General features: G+C 40.0%; 1 protein-coding gene across 3 annotated transcripts in view; it reads right to left on the bottom strand.

Annotated features, from left to right (window-relative positions):
• Nucleotides 1–25,670, bottom strand: part of AFAP1 (actin filament associated protein 1) — a 120,318-nt gene that overhangs the window by 57,607 nt on the left and 37,041 nt on the right. For all 3 annotated transcript variants that reach the window (XM_063335942.1, XM_063335940.1, XM_063335943.1), the window contains exons 2-3: nt 7,875–8,003; nt 2,527–2,624 (exon numbers count right to left, since the gene is read on the bottom strand). In XM_063335942.1, coding sequence (XP_063192012.1) covers nt 2,527–2,624; nt 7,875–8,001 — 225 coding nt within the window. In that variant the 5' untranslated portion in view covers nt 8,002–8,003. The remainder of the gene's footprint in view (nt 1–2,526; nt 2,625–7,874; nt 8,004–25,670) is intronic.

The following is a 25,670-nucleotide window of genomic DNA, read 5'->3' as shown; positions in this document are numbered from 1 at the left end:
TAAGGGTAGGTTGAAAATCACCATAGAGGAGCATTAATGGAAGGGAAAATTAGATCTTAGCCACTGTCACTGATGTCCAGCCTGGTGTAAAAAGAAAGATAATGCGACAGTCTCTGGTCATATCTAATAATAATGAGGGGCTAACAAAGAGGCATCTAATAGAGAAAGGTTTCCAGAAAACAGCTAATGATCAATTCCATTAGTTCAACATGACTTTAGGAGAAGTTTCTGAAGTCAGAGTGGGGTTTGAGCTTGCCCCAGTGTCCAAAGGTCAAGAAGCTGATGGTTTTTTTCCTCCCCTTCTGACTCCACCTGGTCTTTTGCAGGAAAGCAGCAGTCTGTCATTTTTTTCACAAATTACTATGTGCTACCATCTTAAAATAGCATCACTCATAACCTGTATTTGGATAATGCAAGACAACGAGAGGCCTGAGACATTTCCTGGCTGATCTCAAAGCGTCACCGACACCAGAAAGGGAGGTGAAAACCACACTGCCTGACGGCAGCAACAGAGTTGCAGAAAAACTGGCAAAAATCAGCTTCTACCACTATGGAAAAACCACCTCAGCTTGATGACTTCACCAAGATGAAAGTGTCCGCAGCGTTACAGGCAGGTCAGAGGGGAGGGCCATGTTCAAACCCCACTTTGCCAGGCTCAACATGGGAAGATCGCACTCCAGACTGGCCAGCTCTAACTGTGTCAACTTCCACGGTAATTCCCACTGTATCTCAGAGAAATATTTTTGTTACTCCAAAATCCCAACTGAACTACTGCAAAAAACAGTGCTGACCTCCTGGACCTAATTCATACTTCACACCATTTCACTCGCTGCAGCTGTACCAACTTTAAGGGAATTTACACATTAGTGTATGAGAAAGGAAAAGTAGGTCAGTTGTCTTTAGAAAAACAACTTGAATCTTCAGAGCCAATTTATTAAACTGAACCTACATAAATATGAAAGAACGAGGATCTCAATTGGCTTCAGTTTATGAAGCTAGCACCTGAAGTCTGCATTTCAAAGGCTTGTGCATTTTCCATAATTTTCCTGCCTCTCATCAACCCCTTCCCTTGTAATTTATGCTATATGCATCTTGAATTAAAGAAAAATAATCATTTTCAGGCACTGTTAACCATGAAATGGATTCTCCAGGTTTCATTGCATATTAATAAGATCACTTTTGCATCCATCCAAATCTTGCATAATTATTTTATAGCACCCTTTTTAGTTGAATTTTGCTACAGTATATATACCAGCTCTGGATAGGAGTAATTCTAGCATAAACATTTCCTTCCTATAATGATTCCAGTAATGATTCTCATTACATTACGTAGAATTAAAATTAAAAAAAACAATAATCTTGCTCAGGTCACAAACCAAAAGCTGGTAGTGCTTAGGGAGAGACTATGATTAAGGTATTCTACTTAATACGGTTGTTGGGATTTTTTTACTTTGTTCTGCAGTACACGGCATTATTCACCATCAAATAAAGGTTATTACGAAAGTCTGGCCAGGAGTTTGATCTGGTAAATTAGTTCTTACGTTCATAAGATGCTAATGGCTTATGTATCTCTTAGAACTGGGCATAAATGTGATAACAGAGTAACACACTAAAATGAGGCAGAATATCAGTCACCCAGTTGTTCTGTCCCCATAAACTGCATCTACATTTCCTGCTTCAGCCAATGAACGCGGGTCTCCACGGGTTGTCCTTATCACCATGCACAAAATTTTTCAAAAATTAATAAAAAGATGGATAATTTATCAGTATTTGGACTAAGACCATGTTCGCCTTTCAACAGGCTAAATCATGATTTGCTTTTGCTTCTCTAAAAAAATGTTGAAAATGTTTTCTTCAAATCTACCGTAAAGTCAGTAACAGAGGAGAATTAAAACTTGTTTATAGTTTATTTTGCAACAAGACAGCTGCTCCCAACTGGAGGAATTGAATTACAGATCTCAACCAGTATCTTTGCTATAAACATCTCTGAGAACAGACACTTCTTGTTCTGCAGGGAATTTCCTACCCAGAGACTGAGCACAGAATGGCACTAAAGACTTTATAAAAAAAAAAGAAGCCGTCTTCCTTCATTTTAAAACTTTGTACTTTCATTTTTCAGATATCAAGAGGGAGTCTTCTCATAAGGCTTGCTCCAGGAAAAGCTGATCCTTAAAACTGTAAGAAACTAACTGGGACCTGTGAGCTTGGCCAGGCCAACCTGCAACACAAGGCAGGTCAACCTCTGAAGTTAAATTGCTCAGACTTTTGCCACTTGAATTTTGAAAATCACCAAAGACTGTGATTCCACAGCCTTTGCAGGTGACCTGCTCCTGGGCTTGTATCACCACAGGGAATTTTTTGCCTTCTCTTCTGCAAGTTGAATCCAATTCCCTCAATCAGAGCGGAGCTGAGAGGAATAATAATTTCCCTGGACGTGGAGGCTCCTTCCCCTTGTAAACATTTCTGTTAGTGCTTATCACAAATATATTCTCTCATATATATATATATAAAAAAATTAACACTCACCAGCCACTGCTGAGGTATTTCTGGCAGAGGCATTTGAGGAGGCGCCGGCAAACTGTTGGCAACTTCTTGCTTCTGTACATGTTCTTTTATTTCAAAACCTGTGGAAGAGCAACAGACATCACTTAACACTTTGGTGGGTGCAAACAGGACATTTTTTCCACACTTGGACACCACATCTGACTGTCACACATTGAAATCTGGCACACAGTGCTGCTCACGACCTACCTCCCAAGTGCAGTTACCAAGGCAGGACTGGAAGAATGCTGGGAATTCAGGAATTAAATCAAGCAGAACAAACACAGACTTACTCTATATGATAATAACATATATGCTATTTGGATCAACAAATACCAGACACTGAAAAAATTTACAGGAAGTCATTCTGAACTGCCTATCCATCTGGAACTGAAAGACTTAAACAGCTAAAATCCAAACACATTGCCAGGCATCTACCATACAGATAAAACCATTTAGGGGGGCAAGATACCCCACTTGTGTATGTCCCATTGGCACCATAAAGTGAATAAAACATGGTGAGCCTATGAGCAGTATGTGGCTGGCTGCATTTTACCAGTGGAGACGAGCAACAGTCGTTCCCATGGCACACTTTGGATGGGCAAGGCCATCATGCAGAAATGAGTCCAAACCCTCCTTTCATGCCAGAAGAGTGGGGAAGAAGGCAGAAGAAGAGACCCTGCCTCTCTCCCTCCCCTGCAGCAGTGGTGACAGCTATTCAGCCAAGCCCACAGCACCCACACAGCACAGAACCCATGTTCTTTGGGCTCCCTGCTGCCCCCACCGCCTCCGATCAGGGAACCGTGGTGCGAGTCTACACAAGCCCTGGGAGAGGCAGGATGCTAGGACACCCCAACCTGGAGCACGCTGCTGCTGGGGGGACTTTGCTCAAACCACCTCACCATTAACAGAACTGCACACTGAGCATGTTTTCCCACCATTTCCATCTTCCTCTTTTTTTTTTTCTTAAATAATCCCATAATTTTCCAGGTGAATTTGAAAAGGGAAAAGGAGCTGAATGTAAAAGCTGCTTTGAGGATCCTTTGTATCACTATTGCATCTCCCTCCCAGAGAAAAAGAGGAGTGAGCCACTCGTTCTGAGTTTCTGGCACAATAATTTAAATCCCAGTTGAACTCACTACATAGGAACATGATATCGTTTATTTTTCTAAATATCAAAAGGGAGATTAGGATGCATCTCCTCAATGTTCTGGCAAAAATTCAGTCAATGGATTGTACCCTGCTTACTCCTAAACTGAATTTAGCTTCTAGTGTTTAGTTTAGTTTTTAAAATATATATTTACATAGTCAAATGGATGTCTTTTGGTCAAGATCATATAATTCTCAAAAATGTAATCAATGATGAAATGTTTCTTGTCATAATAACCCAGTCCCACTGGGTGTGAAGTCATGGATTGAAAAACAACACTGATAAAATAAACTGACTCTAAGGGCCACAGATTCTTCTTTCTTCCTACAAATCAAGAGGGGGATTAGTCTTGGGAAACATTCCAATTTTATTTTTTTTTAGTATAACTTTCACTTGTTCCTCTTCTTGTAGGATGAATCCATATTATGACTGCTATCCGTATTCAAGTCTCCCGTGCTTTCCATAACAACCAAAAGTCAAATACGAAGGCTTTTTTACTGCAAAAAAGAAAAGTATTCTGAGTGAATTCTATTGACTTTGTAAAACTAGTTTTTCCTCAGTTTTAAACTATGAGTGTTTAAGCAAGAACCTACTCTAACATTTAGTTTCTTCTGCCAAATTACACGGCAAATCAGCATTATAAGTTTACAGCATCAGGTCCCTTTAAAGAAAACAAGCAATGTTGACAGTCATATTAAATGACTAAATCCACCAACAGTTCTCACTCCAAAATAAACTGTTTGTGTCTTTGTTTTTCAGAAGAAAGTCTGAGTTTCAGAAGGAAATGCCAAGTGTTTTGTTCAAACCTACAATCTATTGGGCATGCCAAGGCTCAGGAAGAAAAATAAGATTTATAGTTTTGCCAGCTATTCAGAGTAACCACGGGTTTGGATGTGGGGCAGGTCAAGGCCGGCAGCTATGACCTGAAGAATACATCTGCCTGGCCCAGTTCTCTCTGCTTGATAGATATTAAATGAAGAAAACAGTGTGCATTTGGGAGATGTAACAAAACAAGGCAAAAGATTTCTAACGAATTCCCCAAGTAAGAACTTACTGAGTTTAAAGGGTTTTGCTAAAAGCCAACAAGCCCATTATAATAATTTCCACACCTTTACAAAGAAAAACATAATTGTCCATTTCCAGATGTTATAAAGAACTCAGCCAGTTCCCAATTCCACACATCCTTCATTACTGTTCCCCATTGAACTTAAACGGTTTGTTCCAGCAATCGAAATATCCTGTTGGATTCACACAGTTGATTTTTGCAAATGCATATAAAGAGTTTGAACTCAGCATAGTCCTCAGGCCTCTTAAATTGTGCCAGCGACCCAAGAGCTCTGCCAGCGACCCAAGAGCTCTCGTGGGGTGATGTGGGTGGAGTAAAACAACGTTTTGAAAAACAGACTCTGAATGACAGTTCAGCTTAGTTACAGAGTACGGTGGCTTTATGCATCTTTTACTGCTTTTAATTTTAATGAAGAGATGAATAGTTTCAAAGGGATGGGAGTACTGAATGTTATAACTGATAAAAAAAGCAGCAGGGTCAGCTCCAGTAAAGTACATGACTCCCTGGGTAGTTTCGCACACACTTGAAGCCAGCAGAGGATGGCAGAGCTCCCAAGGAGGCAGCTCCTCTCCTTCCCTGCCTTGTTCCTGTCCCTGCACCAACCTCACCCTTTGTGCCAGCGTAAGCATGTGTGTGGCCTCAGGTTGAACCAGAACAGGGAAGTAACACTGGTTAGGACTAAACCAGAAAAAAAAAACCCAACAAATAATGCTTGTGCTAGCAGAGAGGAAGATGCAATACATGATGAGCAAGAATGAGTAGCCTGGGGAGGGAAACAGGATGCTTTTTTTAGAGGCTATGTTGGCTTAAACTCTTATTTAAACTGCAATTCCATAAAGTGGAGTTCGTAGACATCTAAAGCACGGTCCTGTGGCCTCTTGCTTAACTGAACTATGGGTTTTCCTTGAATTAATACTTGTTTGAACTAGAGCATATCTTTTAGCAAAATATTCTATCTTGATGAAACGCCAGCAATGGCATGCAGACCTTACAAAGTCCCCACATTAGTTCATAGCTTCAGTGCTCAAACATGTGCTTTATTTCCACTTTGAAACAAACATTCCACCATTGCACACTGCTTTTTGCTGTGTAAGTCTAAGAGCTCATTCTCAGTCATTCCTCTCCTACATCAAGGTTAATTATGATACTTCATTTTGGATAATTTGAAGGCGTATTTCTGGATTCTTTCATCACTTTTATGACTTTTCTTTGAAATGTCTAACTTTTATCTCCTCGAACGTAGGCACTAGGCGTGGGTATAACATTTCAGTAACAACTGCACTGAACCAAGCTCCATCACTTAATATATGGATCTTGTTAATGGATGGACCCTGTAATAGGATGTAATGGATCTTGTTATAGATCCTGAAATAGGCTTTAAAACCTAAACAGTAGATCTGAAAGGCAGAAAGCTATGGTCCTTGGGTCTTTTTATCCTTGTCCACATCTAAAGTCATAAATTAAACATGCCTGGGAAGGTGCTCTGGTACAGAGAAATCCATATCCATATGGTTAAAACCTCTCACCCCTCAAAACCAGGGGGGAGGGTGATGATTTTGAGGTATCTGTTGGGAACAGATCTTTGCCCATGCTAACTCCCAAGTCATGCCTAGGAACTGATGGAGGAGATGAGTCAGCTCAAGCCAAACCCATGCCCAGGACCACTCCATAATTTAACAGCATAAAGAAATGAGTTCCAGGGTCCACAAACATACCCAGCACTGTTTAATTTACTAGTAGAGCTGTAACTTTTGTGTCCTGAAACACCATCCACAATCCAGAAGGAAAGGATATGATAACCCTTCCCTGTGTTTCCAAAATTGGCAACAGAATGGCGTCTGACTTTTTGAGGAAGTCAAATGTTTTTCTTAATAAATAAAGTTGAAAACATTACAAGAAGAAAATGCAGTGTCAGATCAGCATTGTTGAGCTTATTTTGAACTTCTGTAACATATAGCTGTTTCTAAACATATCAAATTGCAGGTTCTCACCTACAGTTTTTGGGTTTGGGGGGTTTGGGTTTGGGGAATCGGCTTTTGGAGCATGAAGCCTCCTTCCACAGTATGTGCCTGCCCCCTTCTCTCAGTAGTAAAGAAAAAATAGTGATGAGTCTTTAAGAATGTCAAAACGGAAAGGAGGACAACAGTTATTTTCAAGTTTGTCTCCTTGAACTTGAATCTTGTGGCAGAAATGATGTCTTTAGTGAAGGGGGGAAATACTGCATCAAACAAGATCGTATTTTTTTAGCACTGGAGAAGAAACAAATCATGAGAAATGCAACTGCTCACAATGTGGAATTTTTCTTCAACACACTCTAGTATTCTTGAAAAATCTAAACACTGTGGGTTTACACTGACAGTATTTCTGTCAAATGTAAGAGAAACAGAGGCCACTTCATACAGAAAGACGCTGTAAGGAAATATGACAGTACTGTTAGAAAAAATAGTGAGGAATATTCTTCGCATAAGGTCTGTGGAAAGGTTGCTGTACACAGTGAATCATTTATATTGCATTCAGTTCCATAACCTTGACAGAGACAAAAGTGATTGTGCAATCAAAATGGTTTTAGATAGGAAGAAAAGGGGTAAGTGAATATCACTCTAATTGCAAAATGCAAACCAAACATGCTGACAGCCACCTCCTAGCTCTGGCCTGGCTCTCCTGTATCAGCCGTGCACCAATTCAGTATCAAGCTTTCTGATGGATCTGGGTCATTTACCAGAGAAGCAGCACGCAGCACCCACGCAGCTATAAAGTGGTGCTGTGGCCAGCACTCCCTCACACAGCATTACTTTTCCATCAAAACTCATAAATAGCATCGCTGCCGCAAATAAAATGAAGTAACCACTGTATCAGGAGACGCAAAAACATTCTATCTCGCACGTAATTTTGTAGCTGGATTCACCCATGTGCACCCAAGATACTTCCAGTATGCCTTTTGCTATGTTTTACTGCTGAACATGAACAAAAGTGTTCAGGAAAGTTACACTTTGGCTTCACCCTGTCTTTCTGTCTTGCTTCAATTTAGTGCTTGTCTTCAGCCCTTAAAGCTATTTCACTGAGCACAGACTTATTCTGTGCATTCTGCAAGCGAGAAAACCCACCCCTGACACTGACCTTTTGATGACTGTATCCTCAGGAGAATGTTAGTTATTACTGCCTTCTTCTCCCTGACAGTGGAAGTTAGATATTCATGGTCCAGAAGTTCAAGAAACAGGCGCAGCTCAACTATTAACTCTTCCATGGCTGAAAGACAAAAAAGAAGAGACAATTGCTTTTTCCAAAAAGTCCCATTAGAAAAAAAAAAAAAAAAGATTTCATTCTCATTTATTCACATTCCTAGTTATTTTCTAGCATTTCTTAAAAATGTATGGTCCTCCCTGCTGGAAACAGACTGCATTCATTAGTAAAACCAATAGACTAGTCCATTAGTGAGGACCAATGGCACTTGCAGCAATTACCTCAAAAAGACAGTTCTTCTCACACACCACATCATGAAGCCAGCACTAGACAAAAGTGGGTGCAGGAGTGTGGCCATCTGCTTTTCTAGCAGTGCTGCTCTGCTTCCCCTCCCTTTAACAAACAAGTTCGAACTGCAGAACAAAATTATAGCTTGATAAAGCTTCTCGACAAATTGATATCTTCATAAATGTTTAGGGAAACTCTCTCTTTCCCTCATCTTATTTATCATGTTTGCTAGGGGGGGAAAAGGGCAGGTATTCCTTGTTTACAGTGATTCATGCTTCTTACAGCTTCCAAAGACAAACTCCCAACCCATCGCATAATTTCTTATTACTCCCTAGATTCCTGATGATGCACTTCGTATTTCCTCCCATTTCTACTATTCCAGATCTCAAGGCTTTCCAATTCTTTCTAAAAAAAAAAAAAAAAAAATTACATTCCTTCTCTGCATTCTCATTTTTTTAATCAACAAACTTTGTAAGCACATTTCTACTTTTTTCCTTTCAAATTACCTCTCAAGTCTTGCATTGACTTAATAACTGCAGTAGCTCAGACCATACATATAAAAACATTTGTTACAGCCTAATCATATGATACCTGTTCCATGGATTTATGAGAAGCCCATGGTATTGAACCTCAGTTTCATGCTTCATTTCTCTCATAACTCTGAGATGCTCCAGTCCCTTCGCTTAAGTGGACTCCCTATTTTTAGCTTAAGTTTCATCTTGGGTAGAATAGTACACATTTCCATACTTCTGTATCTGATGACATTATCCTCATTAAAAGATGAGGAGGAACATCCATTTAATTCCAGGGCCGCACCTAGGATTAATCTCAGTCCTATCCTCATTCCAAAATGCCTCTACTTAAATTTTTCTCTACTTATTCACATTTGTTTTTATAGTCTTTTCAAGGCCTAACAGGGCGACCGCTGCTAAGCCTCTTCAGACCTCTAAAAAGTACATTCTTTACCGCTTACTCTCTCACAAACTCTTCCCTACACCTAAAACTTTTCTGATATGGCTGTTTACCCAAGTGAACCTGGAATCCTGTTTTCCATTTCTGAGAACGTGTCTGGAGCCTTAAACAAGCCTTGTTTTATCCAACGCTTGAACACAGCACGGTGCAGGGAAACCTGTGGATGTCAGCTATGGTCCTACAAGGGGCTGGTTGGCCCCTTCTTGTCTCCGGTGAATGCAGATTTTCCCCATTAATTTGCTCACTGTACCTGCCAGCATGCTCTGGCTATTCCGGCAAGAAGCTGTCTAGAATTCCATCAGAAATCAAAGTATTCCACAATAACCTTATTAATTTCAGGGATGTTCACATTATGGAACACACAGCACACAATGCATACAGCCTTCTGAAGCAAATAGTATAGGTTCAGATTTGCAAAGCAGTAAGCGATCACAAGACTCAAGGACAAAAAAAAAGAAAGAAGACCTATGGCCTAAAAAAACCCCAAACCCCAAATAATCACCTCTTAGGTTATTTTTTAAATTAATACACTTTAGAAATAAGATGTATATTCCATTAAGGGTACAGTGGGTCTCTTAAGTATGCTTTGAATTTAAGATGTATCACTACTGTTTTTATGAGCTTTATTTTAATTATGGAATATATGAATCTTTTAATATTTTTTTTATTACAATATGTGCATTTCAAAAGCAATCATTACAATAGAATCTAGGGCAGGTCATTGTGAAATCTAATCAGGTGCACAGCACACGAAATGTATATTTTTCAAGTCGTTCTAGAGCCATAATAAATACTGTCAGTAATTGCATATATTACTGCACTAGAATTTCTTTGTAATGACAATGTTTTCTGGATTCCTTAAGGCAAGGGATTGTAAATAAGTTGAAAGGGAGCTCTCCCTTCCCCTCTTCACCAAAGAATACACGCTGTGCCACAGTAACCCCATTTCTTTGCCAAGAACCTTCAGTTTTGGGAAGGCAGAGAGAAAAGGAGGAAAGCAGCAGATACCGCTGATGTGCACAGAGTGCATAACTGTTTTCAGTTATTAAAAATGATAAGATCCTTGTACTCAGGAGCTATAATCTAACATAAACAGATAGAACTGTAAAATGAGAAATGAGAAGCAGACCAAGAGGGAGTTATGAGGCAAAGAGACAGGGAAGAAACAAGAAGAGGAGATAGGAAGCTGCTGCTGGAGAGACTCCTGGGACCTGGCATCAGCCCAAATCTCTCCTGAGGCCTCATCACATAAACGTGTGGCCTTTCCTCCTCCTCCATGGCTTTGGAGGAATCTGGATTGCAGTCACCAATTGACCGCAGCTACAATGACCAAGCCACCAAAGTTACTGGAAGCAGTTTAACGGCACCCAGCAGAGAATTTTTTAAAAAATACCTTGGTTAGGACTGAGAAAGGATGACATGATGAAGCTCATACCAGTGAGACAATGCTTAAAAAATCTCAAAACCACTGCCTCAGTAACACATTCACTGTAACTGCATTTACATTTGGCCTAGTGTCCAGCACTGTGGTTTAAATATCTTGTAGTGCATCATAATACACAACATGAGAAGACTTGTTCTTCCTGCTTTGTAAGCTTACAGGTATACAACACTGACTTCAAGCAAGCAGTCGTAAACGCTAGTTTGAAATTTTAATATGACAACAGAATAAAATTGTTAGCAGCTGTTGTAAAATGCTAGGCACAGACACCTAGGCACTGCTTCTCTTATTTTACTACCAGGATTAAACTGGGGTTGTATTTTCTTTTGTGGGAGTTAATAGCATCACAAACATCAAAGTGTGAAGGAAGGAAGTTCTGAACTTCATTTTATATATACGCAATGATGTCAAATATCCAAAAAGTAAAAAGGAAACACTGTTCCCAGCTAGTAAGAAACACTCTTTCCACCTATCCTAAAAATACACTTTGCTTTTTAATACTTTTTCTGCTTAATCAAAGAACAAAAATACATGGAGTGCATTTAAAGTATTCAAAATAAGGAATTGAAATCTCCTCTTTTTTAAAGATAGTAACAAATAAACTTGTATGCACTAAGGAAAAAAACAAGTTTGCCTGTTTTCAATTCTTGGCTTATTTTCTGGATTAAAGAATCTTCTTTTCTCCTTCCTAGAAATGTAGTGATGTGCTCACAAAAAGTAATGGAACTGAATAATAGAAAATCCACATAATGCATATTTTCAGTAAGCAATCATTACTTCTGAAATGGAGACTAAAAATGAGAGGGTGATGCAAGTCCCAAAGAAAAACATACTCCTCCAGTGAGAGATTACCCTTGGAAATATGACATCACCACAAAATAAGAATAATAATCAGAAGGCTCTCAGAAAGGGGCCAATTTATTTGACAGTTTGGGCTGTATTCTCATTGCCAAAGGAATTACTTGTAAGTGGCAGGTGGTGAAAGGCAGGGTGGAGCCCAGGGATGGTAATCACAACAGTAAGCAGATTTTAGCTCGACCGAGGAGCAAAATCACATTCCTCATTAAATGATGAGAAGTCCATTCTATGCTCAATAGGAATTATAGGCCCCTAATGGGCTGCTGCAATTGCCATGCACAAATAAAAAAACAATGATACATCCAGAAGGATTTCCAAGACTGGCTCTCAAGAGTTTTAAAGTTTTTGAAACAACAGCACATAAAAACGATATACACAAGCCAGCAATGGAATACACCAAGGTAAAAATAATCAGAGGAAGGCAATTACATCACGCTATAGTTTTTGTTCCAAACTAGAAATAAAACCAACTGGGATTGAAAGAGCATGATGATGCAGTTCTTCCAAATCTACATTTATGGGTACTAGCCTATAATCATTTTTTAAAGAATATGGAGTTTTCACTTCCAATTGATTAAAAAAATTCTTAGGAGCAGTGCTGTATCACACACATGACTTCAAGGTGGTCTTAAACCAGAAGAAAAGACAAGGATGAGCTCATTACAATAACGGTCAGATTGTTTTTTGGTCACTCACAGCAATCACAGTATCTCTTAACCTTGCCACACCACAAATGACCCAAAAGTGTTCTCCAGTTGACTAATATCTGCTGAAGACCTTTTAAGGAAAAAGAAAGACAAATCCATGAGGGATGACAAGAAGTATTTTTATTAATTATTGTCTTGTCCATACAAGAAAAACCCCAAGCAAAGTAAATGCTCCTCTATGCTTGCATGTCTATTATAAATGCACGTATACAAGTATGTCAGTATACATCTTCCAGGAAAGCCAAAAAACTATGTCAACATTTTGAGCTCTACCTTGACAGAGGCAGGGGTGGAAATCCCGTTTAACATCCTAAAACAAATCTGATTGGATTTTAGGATCATCTTGATGCCAATCTTTAGGCTACACATGAAAATCAGGTATTGAGAATAGGTGTGCTTCTGTCCAACTACAACCCAATACAAGCGTACATGTGCACATCCACGTGTACACAGAGAAGAACTATATTTGGTAACCACTAAGAGGTTTTCAGAGTGGATGTCTCAGCCTTAACCTTGCCTTTATGGTCATTTATTGCAAGGTCATATTAAATGAAATACATACGTAATCCTATAATAGTATTTATTCTCAAAAAAATGTTCATGCTGGAGTTTTGTCTTACATAAAAAAGATGTTCTCTACCTCATACACCACATGGGCCAATTTCAATGCAAATATGTTCTAACCTCTTAAAAATCTAAGCCTCCATATTCTGTTAGCAGTATGATACTTTGGGACTTTCTTCAGAAAAAAGTTAAAGCTAGTGGTGGCTGGCTGGCTGAATGATTAAAAATTATTCTGTTACAAAATCTGATTGAAGCCTACTGAGATCCAATGTGTAAAAACTTCTTGAAACATACAGACTCCCCCTACCCTGCCAAAAAAACCTCATTGGCATTTGGGTACGCATGCAACAGTGAAGAAACCAGACATATGATCTAGTTTTGAATCAAAAACAGAGTGTGAACTGCATGTTTATTCCCATTTCTATTGCAATAGTGTCATCATCCTTAGTTTTGGATGTTGTCATTTGAACATTTTATTAAAAAGCTCATAATGGAATACCCTTGGGGAAACCATGTCTGTGTTTTATAAAGATATAAATATCAGAGACATTATGAAGAATTTAGAGTCACAAGGAGACAAAAATCTTTAAAGTGTGAAGAAAAACACAAAATCACTTTGACTTGCTTCCACTCAATACCATAATGCAATTACAAAAATCTAGTAATCAATGAAAAAGTTCCTTTTGTGACTACATGATCATTATCTGGGAAAAGAATTTCACACAGAAATTCACAAAATCTGGAAGCAGGCAGCGACAGTGTATTTAGCACCAGGAAAAATTTTTAATTTCTTCAACATGCTACCAGAAACTAGATGACATTTGAAAACTCTATTAAAATCCTATCCACCAAGAAATGAAAAGGCATGCTATTTGAAGAACACAGAGTGAAAAATCAAGACTTTTCAGGAGGAGTGTTCTCATGGTTGCACTGGCCCTTCTTTGCTGCCCTGTTAATGGTGGTGTATGAGATGTGGTGAACTCTACCTGTTAAGTATGCGAAAAACCTGCTCCAGAAAGTAGAGATGATCATCTTGGGGGTCCATGGTATTTCAGGAGGGAATGCTAGAAGTGTATGAAAAAGGGGTGAACCCTAAATAGTAGATAAAGCCCAAAGATGAAGAATTAGCATGGAGCAAGTAAAACACATACAAGGATTGTCATTACAGTGTTTTAACATAAAAATAATTATATTTAAGCCTCTCTAAAAGCTCATAACAATCATCTTTTGTTTAAAATTTGGAGCTCCCCAGGCTGTCACAAACGCTTTTTCCAGGCAGCTTGGGGTAAGAGAGGCAAAACACAGCTACTAAAAACTCCTCCTGTCTCATGCATATTTATGATCAACCTCAATGAGTGTCAAGGGATCGTTCCAGCCACAACCCACATGTATTCCTCTTTTTCTTTCTTCCCTCTGCTTCAGTTTTCAAGGAATTGGCTTTTAAAAAAACCAGCTTTCCAAAAAAGCTATCAGAGCTCCAAATTCTGCTGTTGCAATACTTGGGTGATAAAACAGGAGGTGGGAAAGCATTAAGGAATGTTTGGACAAGAAATAAGGTGCCAAAAATCCTACTCAATCAGCTACAGCCATGCAATGACTGACAGCAATGCAGGAGTGTAATCCATTAACATAAGGTAGATGGATAAAGAGTTTATTTTTTAAAGTCCAAACCAGTGTTTAAGTACTGCCACAGACTTTGGAGAGGAATGCTTCCTTTTAAGCAAGTTCACAGACCCATAAAAAAATGAAGAAAGAAAAAAGAAAATGGAAGAAAGAAAGGAGAAAAAAGAAGAAAGAAGAAAAGAAAGAAGAAAGGAGAAAGAAGAAACAAAAGAAGAAAGAAGAAAAAAGGAAAGAAGAAAAAAGAAGAAAAAAGAAAGAAGAAAAAAGAAAAATTAAAAAGAAATAATTTAGTATTAAAGGCATTTATTTTTATTTAAGTATTAATTATCTACATTGAACTTGTGATATGTTAGCCAAAAAAAAAAAAGCTGATCTAACTACAGAAACTTACAGTGGACTTTACCAAGTGGTGAAGACTTTCTCTAAAAGTATATTTTTAATATGAGGCTACTTTTGTTCCCAAAATAAATGTAACATACCTTGTAAAGCAAAAGACCATGGTTTTCACTCCAACTGCAGGCCCAGCAGCCCGGGCGAGAGTCTCACCCTCCCATCTCTGTGCACACTGTGGGCATTCAGGTCGAGTTTTCCTTTCAGACTCCCATTACCCTACTGGTGCCGAAAATGGAAATGTCTTCCATTTAACCATCTCCAAATGTATCAGCTGACATCATCTCGTCAGGACAAGACATTCCAGGTCTTGCTTGCTGGCTCCTGCATTAGCTCAACTCCTCCATTACTCCAAACCACAAAAGATAAGCAGCCACTACAGAACTAAAACATGGGCTCGGATTCCACAAAAGAAAAGCAGTTCCCACATGATGCAAAAAGGAGACAGAAAATCTGTGGTAGGAGGTGAAATGCTGCCCCAGACCCCAAGTCCCAGGGGGAGACGGGACTCAGTTAAGGCTGAGACACACTGAAGCAGATAACCTGCGGCAGCAAAAGAAAGCAAAGCCTTGTAGTACGACTTGTGAGTGCTTCACTCGGGTCCTCAGCTGCACACAGATCCCTTTTTAGGTTAGGATTGCTTTCAAAGTCATGAATAATTACATATCCAGCAGAAATGTGAGACAGTAAGTTAATGAACTTAATGGAAGGAAAAACAGAGTAGTAAAACAATGACAAAGAAATACAAATACGGCAATGGTAGGAACTGCACAGTTGCATTTGGTATTTTTTGTATTCTGCAATACAATTTTTTATACACAATACATGTAAAACACCAAACTTAAAAATTGTTCAAAAAGTCCTAGGGCTGATCATGTCAGCCATACCTGCAGTACAGTCCAAGAACAGTTTGCACTCTGTGAATCTGGTGTTATAGGCTTCCCACTTGCAGCTAATTTAAAGCCAGAAATGAGATAATATTATGTTTTTATAAGAACAGATCCAGAAGTCCTCACATTTGTATGTGAAGATGGAAAAAAATAATATTTTTTTTTTTTGTATCTTACAACACTTTTTTATAGCACTGTTCTCACTGCTGGGTCTGTTATGCAATGAGTAACTTCTACCATACATTGCTTCTTTGCGGCTCTTCCCAAGGAGAGAAGCATGTTCTGCTCTTCCTGACAGGCTTTTGAAAATTTCTTTAAATAGATGTACACTTTGATACAGATTTATGTTAAGAAAATAAGAGCAAAGAAACGTACTTTACACTGATAGAGAGCAGAAGAGTGAGAGCTCAAATCTCTCTTCATATGGAAATTGCACCATTCCCCATGTTACACCAGTGCTCCAAAAAACTTCTGTGTCCTTTAGTCACCCCTTATTCTTATTTTGGAGAATTACATTATGTAAGAGGTAGGTCGTAGTCAACAGAAAAAAAAAATATTCCATGTGTAGGGAATGGGGAATATCTGGTCACTGTCAGCCTCCTGGAAAATCAGGTCTAAAATGCTTGGCTCATCAAGCAACTCTGAAGACACAGAGGATCCAGCACTCTAAAGCAATGTTAGACTGCCAGAAAAATGAGAGTATCCTTTCTTTGATGCAACACTCTGCGTGATTGAAAAACTTGGAGGACACATAAAAAGGTGCTCTAAACCCAACGCTTTCTCCCACTATGCAAGTTGACTCATTTCTAGACCTCCGTTATGAATAAGGACATAAACGCAACCACAATTTCATAAAATCCCACCATCATGATAAATATCAACATAAAACTTTTCAGTTAATTACTCTGTACTCTTAGACAGATTTTCCAGGCCAGAAAGAAAGAGAGCTTTCCTGCATTTCCAACACAGACTTTTAGAGACCAAAGGGAGCAGTTGCAAATGTATGGACCTTAAGGGAGAATATCCTTGAGTAAGCATCGTCTTACATAACACTGGACCTCTCTCACAAGCACCCACCTAAACCATAACTTTAACAGCTTTTCACAGTCAGATGCTCAAAAAGACATAATGTCTTAGACAAGTTGCCCAGGACATTTGTGGTTTTATGGATAAAAGGAAATCAACATGTTGAACACAGCTCATAAACCAAGACTCCGTCAAGGCAATAACAGTAAATGAAGTATTCACAAATAGGCACATATAATATAATATTGTTAATAATAATGATAATTAATCATAATAACAACTATACAGTATTCGGTATGTAGCCCCTTGCACTGGAATTGTGTGGTACCAATGGAAAAAAATTTTGGTACCACATCTGACATTGGTCTGCAGTGTAAGGTAGAAAGCAGGGTTTGAGGTGTCAGGCATGTCATCAAAGTGAGGACTGTTTGGTGACACACAGGTAGGGCTGGTAGCAGAGCCTATATGCTAAGCAAATCCATCAATGGGTGACATGGGACAGCTCTCCTCCTAAGATACGCCTTCAAAGCTTTTCCTCCAGCAGGCACACGCACAACTTACATCAGTTTGCTGAACTTCTTCGGTGTACCATTCACTTGGACCTGTCTCTGACACATGTGATCCATAAATGTAACCATGAAATATAGTCCCATATGCATTTCAACAGTGGAGTCAGCTAGCTGTGATAAAGTAGGAAAATTGCAATTCTAGAATGGGGAATTCCCTTTGTCCCTTGTAGCTGTCAAGTTAATTCTCTGAAATACATCAATGTCTCTCTGATTTCTCCTCTTTATAGTTCTCCTTTGTGAATACTACATAGGCAGGACAATCAAATGAACTTTTAATTTTATAGTTTCTGACCCAAAAAAAAAAAAGTCAAGCTCAGCCACCCAGAAGCAAATCATTCCTTTCAGTTCCTTCACTCAGCACATCTGCAAAATCAGACTGACCAAAGGTTCCCTATGTAACCCTACTGGGCCGACTGGCCGACTGGCCCAGTGAGTGCCAGGAACCTGGATTTGGTCCAGGTGCCTCTGGGCTTGGACAGAGAGCGCTCCAAAGGAGGGCCACAGCAAACACACTAACTAGTGGTAAGGGATCAGCCGAGAGTGGAATTCACACTTGCTAATGGACCTCCACACAGTAACCTTCAAGGTCCCTTTTTTGTCTCCAAAAATGTAAGTGAAGGTTACACTTTCTCTCTAAAAGCAGATACAGCTAACAAGTACCTTTTAGAAATCCATGAAATTTAGGTCCCATAAACTAAATTATATTTCCTTAAAATAGGAGAATTAGTAGTCCAAAAAGTGCATTTTAAAATATTTCTAAGAAAATAAGAGGTGTTAAAGAATACACTAGTGATAAGCTGGTTCAGTAAGTCAACAGAAGTTTTGTCAATGGAGCTAAGGACTGTGCTGGAATTTGAAATGCCCTTTTGTCGCAAAATCTCATACTTCTGCCTTTAAAAATATGCAGAAACTTCCTCAATTAAATATTCTAGCACAATGCTGGAGGTGCCTATGAGATTTTGAAGAAATGCAGCTATATGGATGCAAGGGTCACTGCCCTGGTAAAACACAGGCAGTATTATTGCAATGTGGCCTGAGACTGAGCAGGCTGTAGAAGGATCACAAACGCTCTGGAACAATATTCATGAACAGATTTAGACCCCACAAATCTGATATAAGACGTTGTCACCATGTCACCAACAGCCACCCAGTGAACCATATGAAATGCACTAATTGTAAAGCCAAATAACTTGTCCAAATACATGGTGGTTTTTTGTCTCTGGCACTGATCAGGCAGAAAATAACGTATCAGGCCATTACGTTTTTCAAAAGACTTGAGCATTTCATGGCATAAAATACAAACCATGAACAACAACTTTAAAAAATCCATAATCATTCTAATTACTGACTCATTAGTGTGTCATAAGATGGACAGAACCACTGAAATTACTGAAGCTGTTTCTTCATGGAAGCCTTCAAAATACGCAGTTAGATCCCTGAAACATTAAATACTGGATACAGCCCAAGCTTTTAAAGAAAACTCCGTCTTTCTCATACTATCAACAGTTATTCTGAAGACTCATGGTGAGCTGGATCTGCAGAAAGTTCAAGTGCGAGGCCAGAGGACACCGAAGTGGACTACAGCACCCTTAGTTCTGTTTGCTGGTCTTTAGAGTACAAAATTCTAGCAGAAATCTTTGCCTTAAAAAATGCAGATTCTTACAAATATATTTAACTGCCGTGTTGAGGGTTTTATATATTACTTGTCTGAACACAAAACTTGGGACTTAAAATTGAACTTCTCTCACCAAACAAAATAAACACTAACCTATATTTATATTCTAAGGATACAGAATAAAATAAATAAATAAGAGAATTCCCCTCACAAAAAAATGGAAAACAAAAATGATTAAAAACTTTGGGTCCTTATCTGGTGTAGTTCTCATGGTTTCAGTGATGCCCAACTAGTTCATTGCAACCTAGACTATACAGCTAATACTTGTATGTTACGGAGATTTCATTTTAATTATAGATGTCCCTTGAATTTATCATGAAACCAGAAAACATCTGTTTAACAAATACTAATAATCTGCTGCCCTCACCTTTCTCTCAGGCTGCTCCAGCCACCTTTCTTCTTCTATCCAGTCGCCCTCGCGCCTCTTTGCAATACAGACTGTGCTAGACAGACTTACCTACAAGATCTTAGGGAAAATTTACCACCCTGGCTTTCACTCCCCTTGGCCGCTTTCTGTTTTCTGCGCATTATCCAGTTTTTCTACATCTGGTTAGGCTGCCCCATATGTTTGGAACAGCCTCCCTTCTCCCTGCCAAGCAACCTCCCTCTCCCCCATGAAATCCCTCTTTCTTTCAGCAGTCCCTTCAACAATAATCCTCACATTCCCCCTTGCCCAACAGTTGCGCCGTGTCTCGTCATGCAGCTGGTTTTTTTATCTACCTTTAGGCCAGACCTTGCAAACATTTTCCCATGGTAAAAAAAAAAAAAAAAAAAAGTCCCAATCCTTCTGATTGGTTTCACTAACCACAACAACAGGATGAGTTCAGAGAAAAAAAAAATAAAAAAATAAATCCGTGTTATAGTTATTAACATCTAAAAGGCGGTAATTTCATTCCTGTGCAACAGGAGCAAAGTAGACAAACAGTCGGATGTCTGTTCCTCCTGCCCGCAGCGGGAGGATGCAGCACTGAGGATGGGAGAACTGGGCAGCTGCTGGGACGTACCCTGGCACCAGCACAGGCACTGCCCGGCCGGCTGGGCCTGCTCCATCCTACCCCTCACAGCTGCCCCTTTCCAACAGGGAGGTGATATTTAAAAAAAAAAAAAAAAAGAAAAAAAAAATCCATACAAAGTATTTCAAAGCTGTGAGGACGTGTGTCCAAAAAGTTAGCATTACCAGAGGCTCTCACTCACCTTGAGTCTAGGTGCATTTCTTTGAGGTCAATGAGCTAATTTACCATTTGTAAAATGTGCTGCCACAGAACTGAACAGCACAAGTTACACCAGCTTCTCACTCTTACGGCATCTAAAAACTTCGTATCTGGCCATGAGAGAGAATAAAAATGCACTTTACATGTATCTTTAGCATATTCTCCCCATGCTTACCCACTTGTGTCAGATGATGGATACCATAAAGACACAAATGGACCACTGGATCCAGAACAAACCCCTCTGTTCAAATTACGCAGCTACCTCTGAGCACACTTCGGCAATATCACTTGGGGAAGGAAGCCACATTTTACGTCTAGGAGGATCACTGCAACTCCATTTGTCCCCACCAGACTTCTGTCACAGCTGAGGGGATATCCTGATCAACATGAGCTACCCCAAGGGTTGAGTGTGCCATTGATCTCAATGCCTTGTATCACTGGACAAGGTCCTGGATGGCTTGTTTAACAATATTTGCTAAAAGGTGCTTCCCAGTTCTTTGTGTATTCCTGAGTAGCAAAGAAGATGCACTGCCAAATGTCCTCCCACTGATGTTCCAAAGGCAAAAACCCAGCACCCTCCCCCAAGAATAAAAAAAAACAGCAAGGATTTCAGTTTATAGCAAGTTTGCATACTTTCCTGAGTTTATGTGCTTTGTTTCACACAGACTCATAACCTAACTAGGAAACCACTGACTGCTGCCTCTGTTGGTCTCAGTTATTACCAAAAATGTGCTGACTCTGTATAAAAGTTATCCCATTGCATCATAGCACAAACAGCCCGTGTCACGCCTGTAGCCGTGCGCAGATGAGCCCTGGGCAGCATCCCTCCGCAGCCAGGCTGGCCAAGGACCAGCTGGTGCGGCCGGGCAGTGATCGGGTCCCGCTGGCTCAGCCCAGCATCAGCCACAGCCATTACACAAAGGTAAAAGCTATCGATGGCAGACATTTGCATCCCTGCCTCATCTCACCATCTGCTTTTGCTGCTGCTCCCTTGAAAATTAATACGGTGGTTGCTCGCATCAGAAGCTAATGCTACATCTGTCTTCCTTAGCATTACAGACAATTATTAGACTGCATGTGCAGCCCTTTTTGCAACTCAAATGGGACGACAGTGGCCTCTAATCTGACAGGATCCTTCCTTCATCAAGAGAGACCAAAATGCTTCATTTGCAATTGTAGCCCCTGAAACAAATTGGATTGAATCTTCCTCCTCCTAGTCTGTGCTCCCTTTCTTCCCCTTCTTCTTCTTCCCCCCCCATACACTTTCTTTCATCAGAACTAAAAAGTAAATTAATAAAGTGTAAATCTATTTCGAAGAACACAAAAAGGTCTTTCGCAAGCAAACATACAGAAAACTCAGGGCTGGTCTTGCTTGTATAAATTACATCTCCTAGTTCAATGTCTGAGGCTGTTCGCCAAACACGGACATTAAGAAAACAACTAAAATTACATTTTATCATCTCAATCATTTATTCCTAATAGTTTCCTATTTACATCTGATTTGCACTGCATGAAGGAAAGCACAAATGTGAGAAGAATCGAGTACATACTGCATAAAGTCCTTGATGTTAGCATACTCATACAAATTTTAATGCCTTTAATACAGAGAAAGTCTCAAAGAGGTATTCCCTATATATTAATTGTAACATACTGGTTTTAGAGAAGGACTAATTTCACAGGCTTCAGGGGAAAAACTCTGAGATAGAGATCTGTTCTCTTCTTTCCCATGTAAGACAGCTCTAAACTGCTTATAAGAACTTTATCAAATAGAATTATTTTTTAAAACCTCCTATTAAAAATGATTTTACCCTACGTGCACTTTTCATCACTTGAGTTAGAATTTATTTACAATCAGAAAGCAAGCAGTCAAATCCACTTTGATAGCTTTCAGGGGAATTCTTGAGAAATTTATAGATATTAAAAAAAAAAAAAAAAACCCTTCCCTCCTGTTCAAAGCAGTTTGAAAAATGCAGTGCAGAAACTTTTAAGAAGAAAGTTTGCAACCATTTTTTCAGAAGCTATACTTTGAGCACCGTGGTTATAGCGAATAAGCTGCTAAAACTACAAAAAGCATAAGAAAGGATAAAATGTTCCGTCACGTTCTAGTCCTTTCCAGTTCTGTCCCCCTATTTGCAGAGGCTCATGACATATATACACATTAGCAACAAAATAATGCAAGATGATCTCCTTCACCCCCTATCAACAAGAACACGACAGACAATTGGCAAAAGTCAGAAAAGGCCACTGGAAAAATGGAAACTACTTAAATAAGCCCTTGGTTTGAAGCATTTGAGAATGCCAGAAAGGTGCTTCAAAAAGGCCAGGCTGTCCTGTGAATAGGAAGGAGCATGAGAAGAAAAACAAGAGAGAGATGGGTCATTCAGAGTCCATGAACCTTAACAGTATTCCTTGAAGAAAAACAAAAAGGTTTATCTCATTTTAAGTTTGTTCATAGGAAAAATGCAAACATGCACTTGCGGTAAAGGGTTTTTTTCTCTTCTATGCTTCTTTAATCTGTTTTCCCATGATTACACTTTTTTGCTCCCAATTTTTCTTAGGAGACATATAAAGAAAGGCAAAATCAGCTTACGCTTTCTTTTCATTCCAGATGGCAAACTGATGAAAACTGACTGATAGCCAAATCCAGAAATGAATTATGATGAAGGCATGGCTTCTAAAAAAAGCCTTTGCAATTTTTAAAATGAGAGAAGCAGGAGAGCAAATATTCATCACACAACTTTTAGAAAGCAATTTGCAGTCTCAAGGCACTGTAGACCCATTAACTATTTCCTTTTCCTACCACCCTTTTGGGTTGCAGAGCAGCACCCTCCGGTTTACAGATGGGAAACTGAGGCAGGCTTGGTATCACAAAGACCTTCACTGAGCATAACTCAGTGCTGACACCAAAAGGAGCAGCCGCACGTGCCCTTCCCAAACCCAGGCTGGCATTCCTGCCTCCTTGCCGGGCTGGCACAGGTGCTTGTGCAGCCACAGGATGGACCGGAGCCCGGGACCGATGCAGTTTTTAGGTGCAATACCTAGTTATGCTAGAGTAACTTTGTGGTGGAATGCCACCATAGATCTACTTGTAGAGTGGAGCTCCATGGGGCTGTAGTCCCAAACTCGGGCTGTTTAGAAAACCCTTTTATCCTAGGATCAGGCAATAGTGGGGGATCTCAGTATGAAAGAATCAGGTGGCGTTCTGTGTGCAATTTCCTGACGTATCACAAGGAGAGACAGGACACATCAAGGGCTGGTGTCCCATCCACACTGCACGCTGGAGCAGTTCTGTGCACATCCAAAAGCAGGAATACCTGGTATTTCCCTCCTGGGGACACGAGCAAAAGATGAGGAAAATTGCACATTCTGCAGTTCTCTAAATCCACAAATTTGGTGTCAACATCATTTCTGTGCTATAACAGAATTAGCCCTACAGACCAAATATATCCACATTGAATGTGTAACGCTAAACGTTTGAGACAAAATCTCAGATCCAAACAGCATTTGTCTAACGATTCCCATTAATGGCAAAGTTCTCCCAATGTCAACAGCTGCTGAGATAATCTAACCCTGAAAATCTAACCCTAACATCTGAAAATCCAAATCAAACTGTGGCCCTCTCAAGAAAACCTGACTAATTTTATCCTTTTTTGACAGCGTTGTCTATTTTTGTCTTTGGCTTTTGTAACCAAAATGTGGATCTAGATCACGTGACCTGGATGCAGTGGAAAGTCCTTAAGGACTTTTTGAAGAAGAGATAAGTTTTCCTTAAACCTTAAAAAAATCCCAAACCCCTATATAGTAAATGATTAGACATTTGTATTAGAGAATTAGAAAAAATCATTCAAAGCATATAGAATTTACTATTAATAAATTTTATAATATTTAATTTTATTAATAAATTTCTACACCCCTTCGCAGGTTTCCCTGGCATTGCAGGGCTGCCGCAGGGCCACAGCCCTGTGAACGGGGGCAGACCCCGCTGGCAGGAGCCGCCGCAGCATGGCTTGACCAGATGTGCAGATGCTAATAAATAATAGTAACGATGATGATGATGGCAGAACCATGTAAGCATTCACTATTTTCTCGTTTCCAGCCTCTCCTCGATCTCTAACGCCAAACTGCCTCAGATGGCTGGCGAGAAGTCAGACGCTGACAGCCATCCTGGCAGCGCTCTCAGCCCCCGGGGCCCCTCACCTAATTAGCCTGACACGGAGCAGAAGGATGCTGTGCTGCTGCCAAACGGGGAGATGTGGGCTCCGGGGGACACCCGATTTCAGCATACGATGCTCCGCACCGAACCCATGGAGTCTGGCCCGGGAGGACAATCACAGGCCACCTTGGGCCTCCGGATCTACGTTCCTGGCTTGCATTAGCCTGCAGGCAAATGGCTTACCTAAGTCCAGGAGTAGCGAGGGAGAGGACTGGATTTCAAGCCAAGCCAGAGATCATTTGCAGCATGGATTAATTAAAACTACTCAGATTTCACTTTTTACGCTCCCATACTGAGTAGGAATAAATGCTTCAGAATAGAAATGCTCAGCCACGCCAATACATCTCCCCCACCAGTGCCACCAACTGATTGCTGCACGTGCCAGGGCGCAGCCTGGCCATATGTGGCTAGCATAATTCTCTGACACGATGACGCTTACAAAACTTATTTCACAGGCTACGGTGAAACCGTATCCCACTGTATCAGCTTAGCCTGCACGTCTGAAACAAGAACAACATGGAGAAGTAAAACAAGAAGTGAAAAATTGTCATCATATTCAAGCAAACCACATGCACAGCTCTGAAATGTTCATTACAAAATTCCAAGCAATGGTCTCAGTTCTGCGGCGCAGAGAGACTGTATTTTGAAATAATGAAAAAGCATGGGTGGAAGGGGGCTTGGAATAAAAGTCAGCAGGTGTGATTATTATTTGGAAAATTCTTACGCACTTATTCTTCAGAGCACTGCATGAATATTCATTAAGCCTCCCAGCTTAGGAGGTTTCAGATTGGAGTGTTGATATCTTCCCTTTATGGAAGAAAAAACAAGCCATAAAAGCCCAGCTCCAGACAGCTAAGTGGAACTTGAGGACTGCAGTTTCTCCACAGCCTCATCAAGTCCTTTACCGATTATCTTTCTTTAAGGTAAAAAGAGCAACAGCTAAGTGACTGTGGAGAAAAGCAATCGCCTAAGACCACTACAAAAATAAATGGCAAAACCAGAGATGAATTCAGAGCTCTGAAAACTCAGTCCAGTACCCTGGTCCTTTGGGAACACTACTTAAGCGTAGCAAATCATGAGCTAATATCACTCTTTCGAGCTCTGGTAGCAGTTTCACAAAGTGTGCTCTGTGAGGGCACAGTTCAATGATCCATGCAGCTGATCAATGGAGCAGTGCTGTCAGCAGAGCTTCCAATCAAAAGCCAAAAGAAAAGGGTTCACTGAGCTCTTGACATAAGCTTTTGGTTCAGCGACAGCGCCTCAATAACACTGCTCTTTGGCAATTATCACAGTCAGATGGCATTTT

The sequence above is a fragment of the Chroicocephalus ridibundus genome, chromosome 5 (genome assembly GCF_963924245.1).
Source record: "Chroicocephalus ridibundus chromosome 5, bChrRid1.1, whole genome shotgun sequence".
Lineage (NCBI taxonomy): Eukaryota > Metazoa > Chordata > Aves > Charadriiformes > Laridae > Chroicocephalus > Chroicocephalus ridibundus.
Note: the sequence above shows the minus strand (reverse complement) of the source record. Positions and strands in the feature narration are given on the sequence as shown.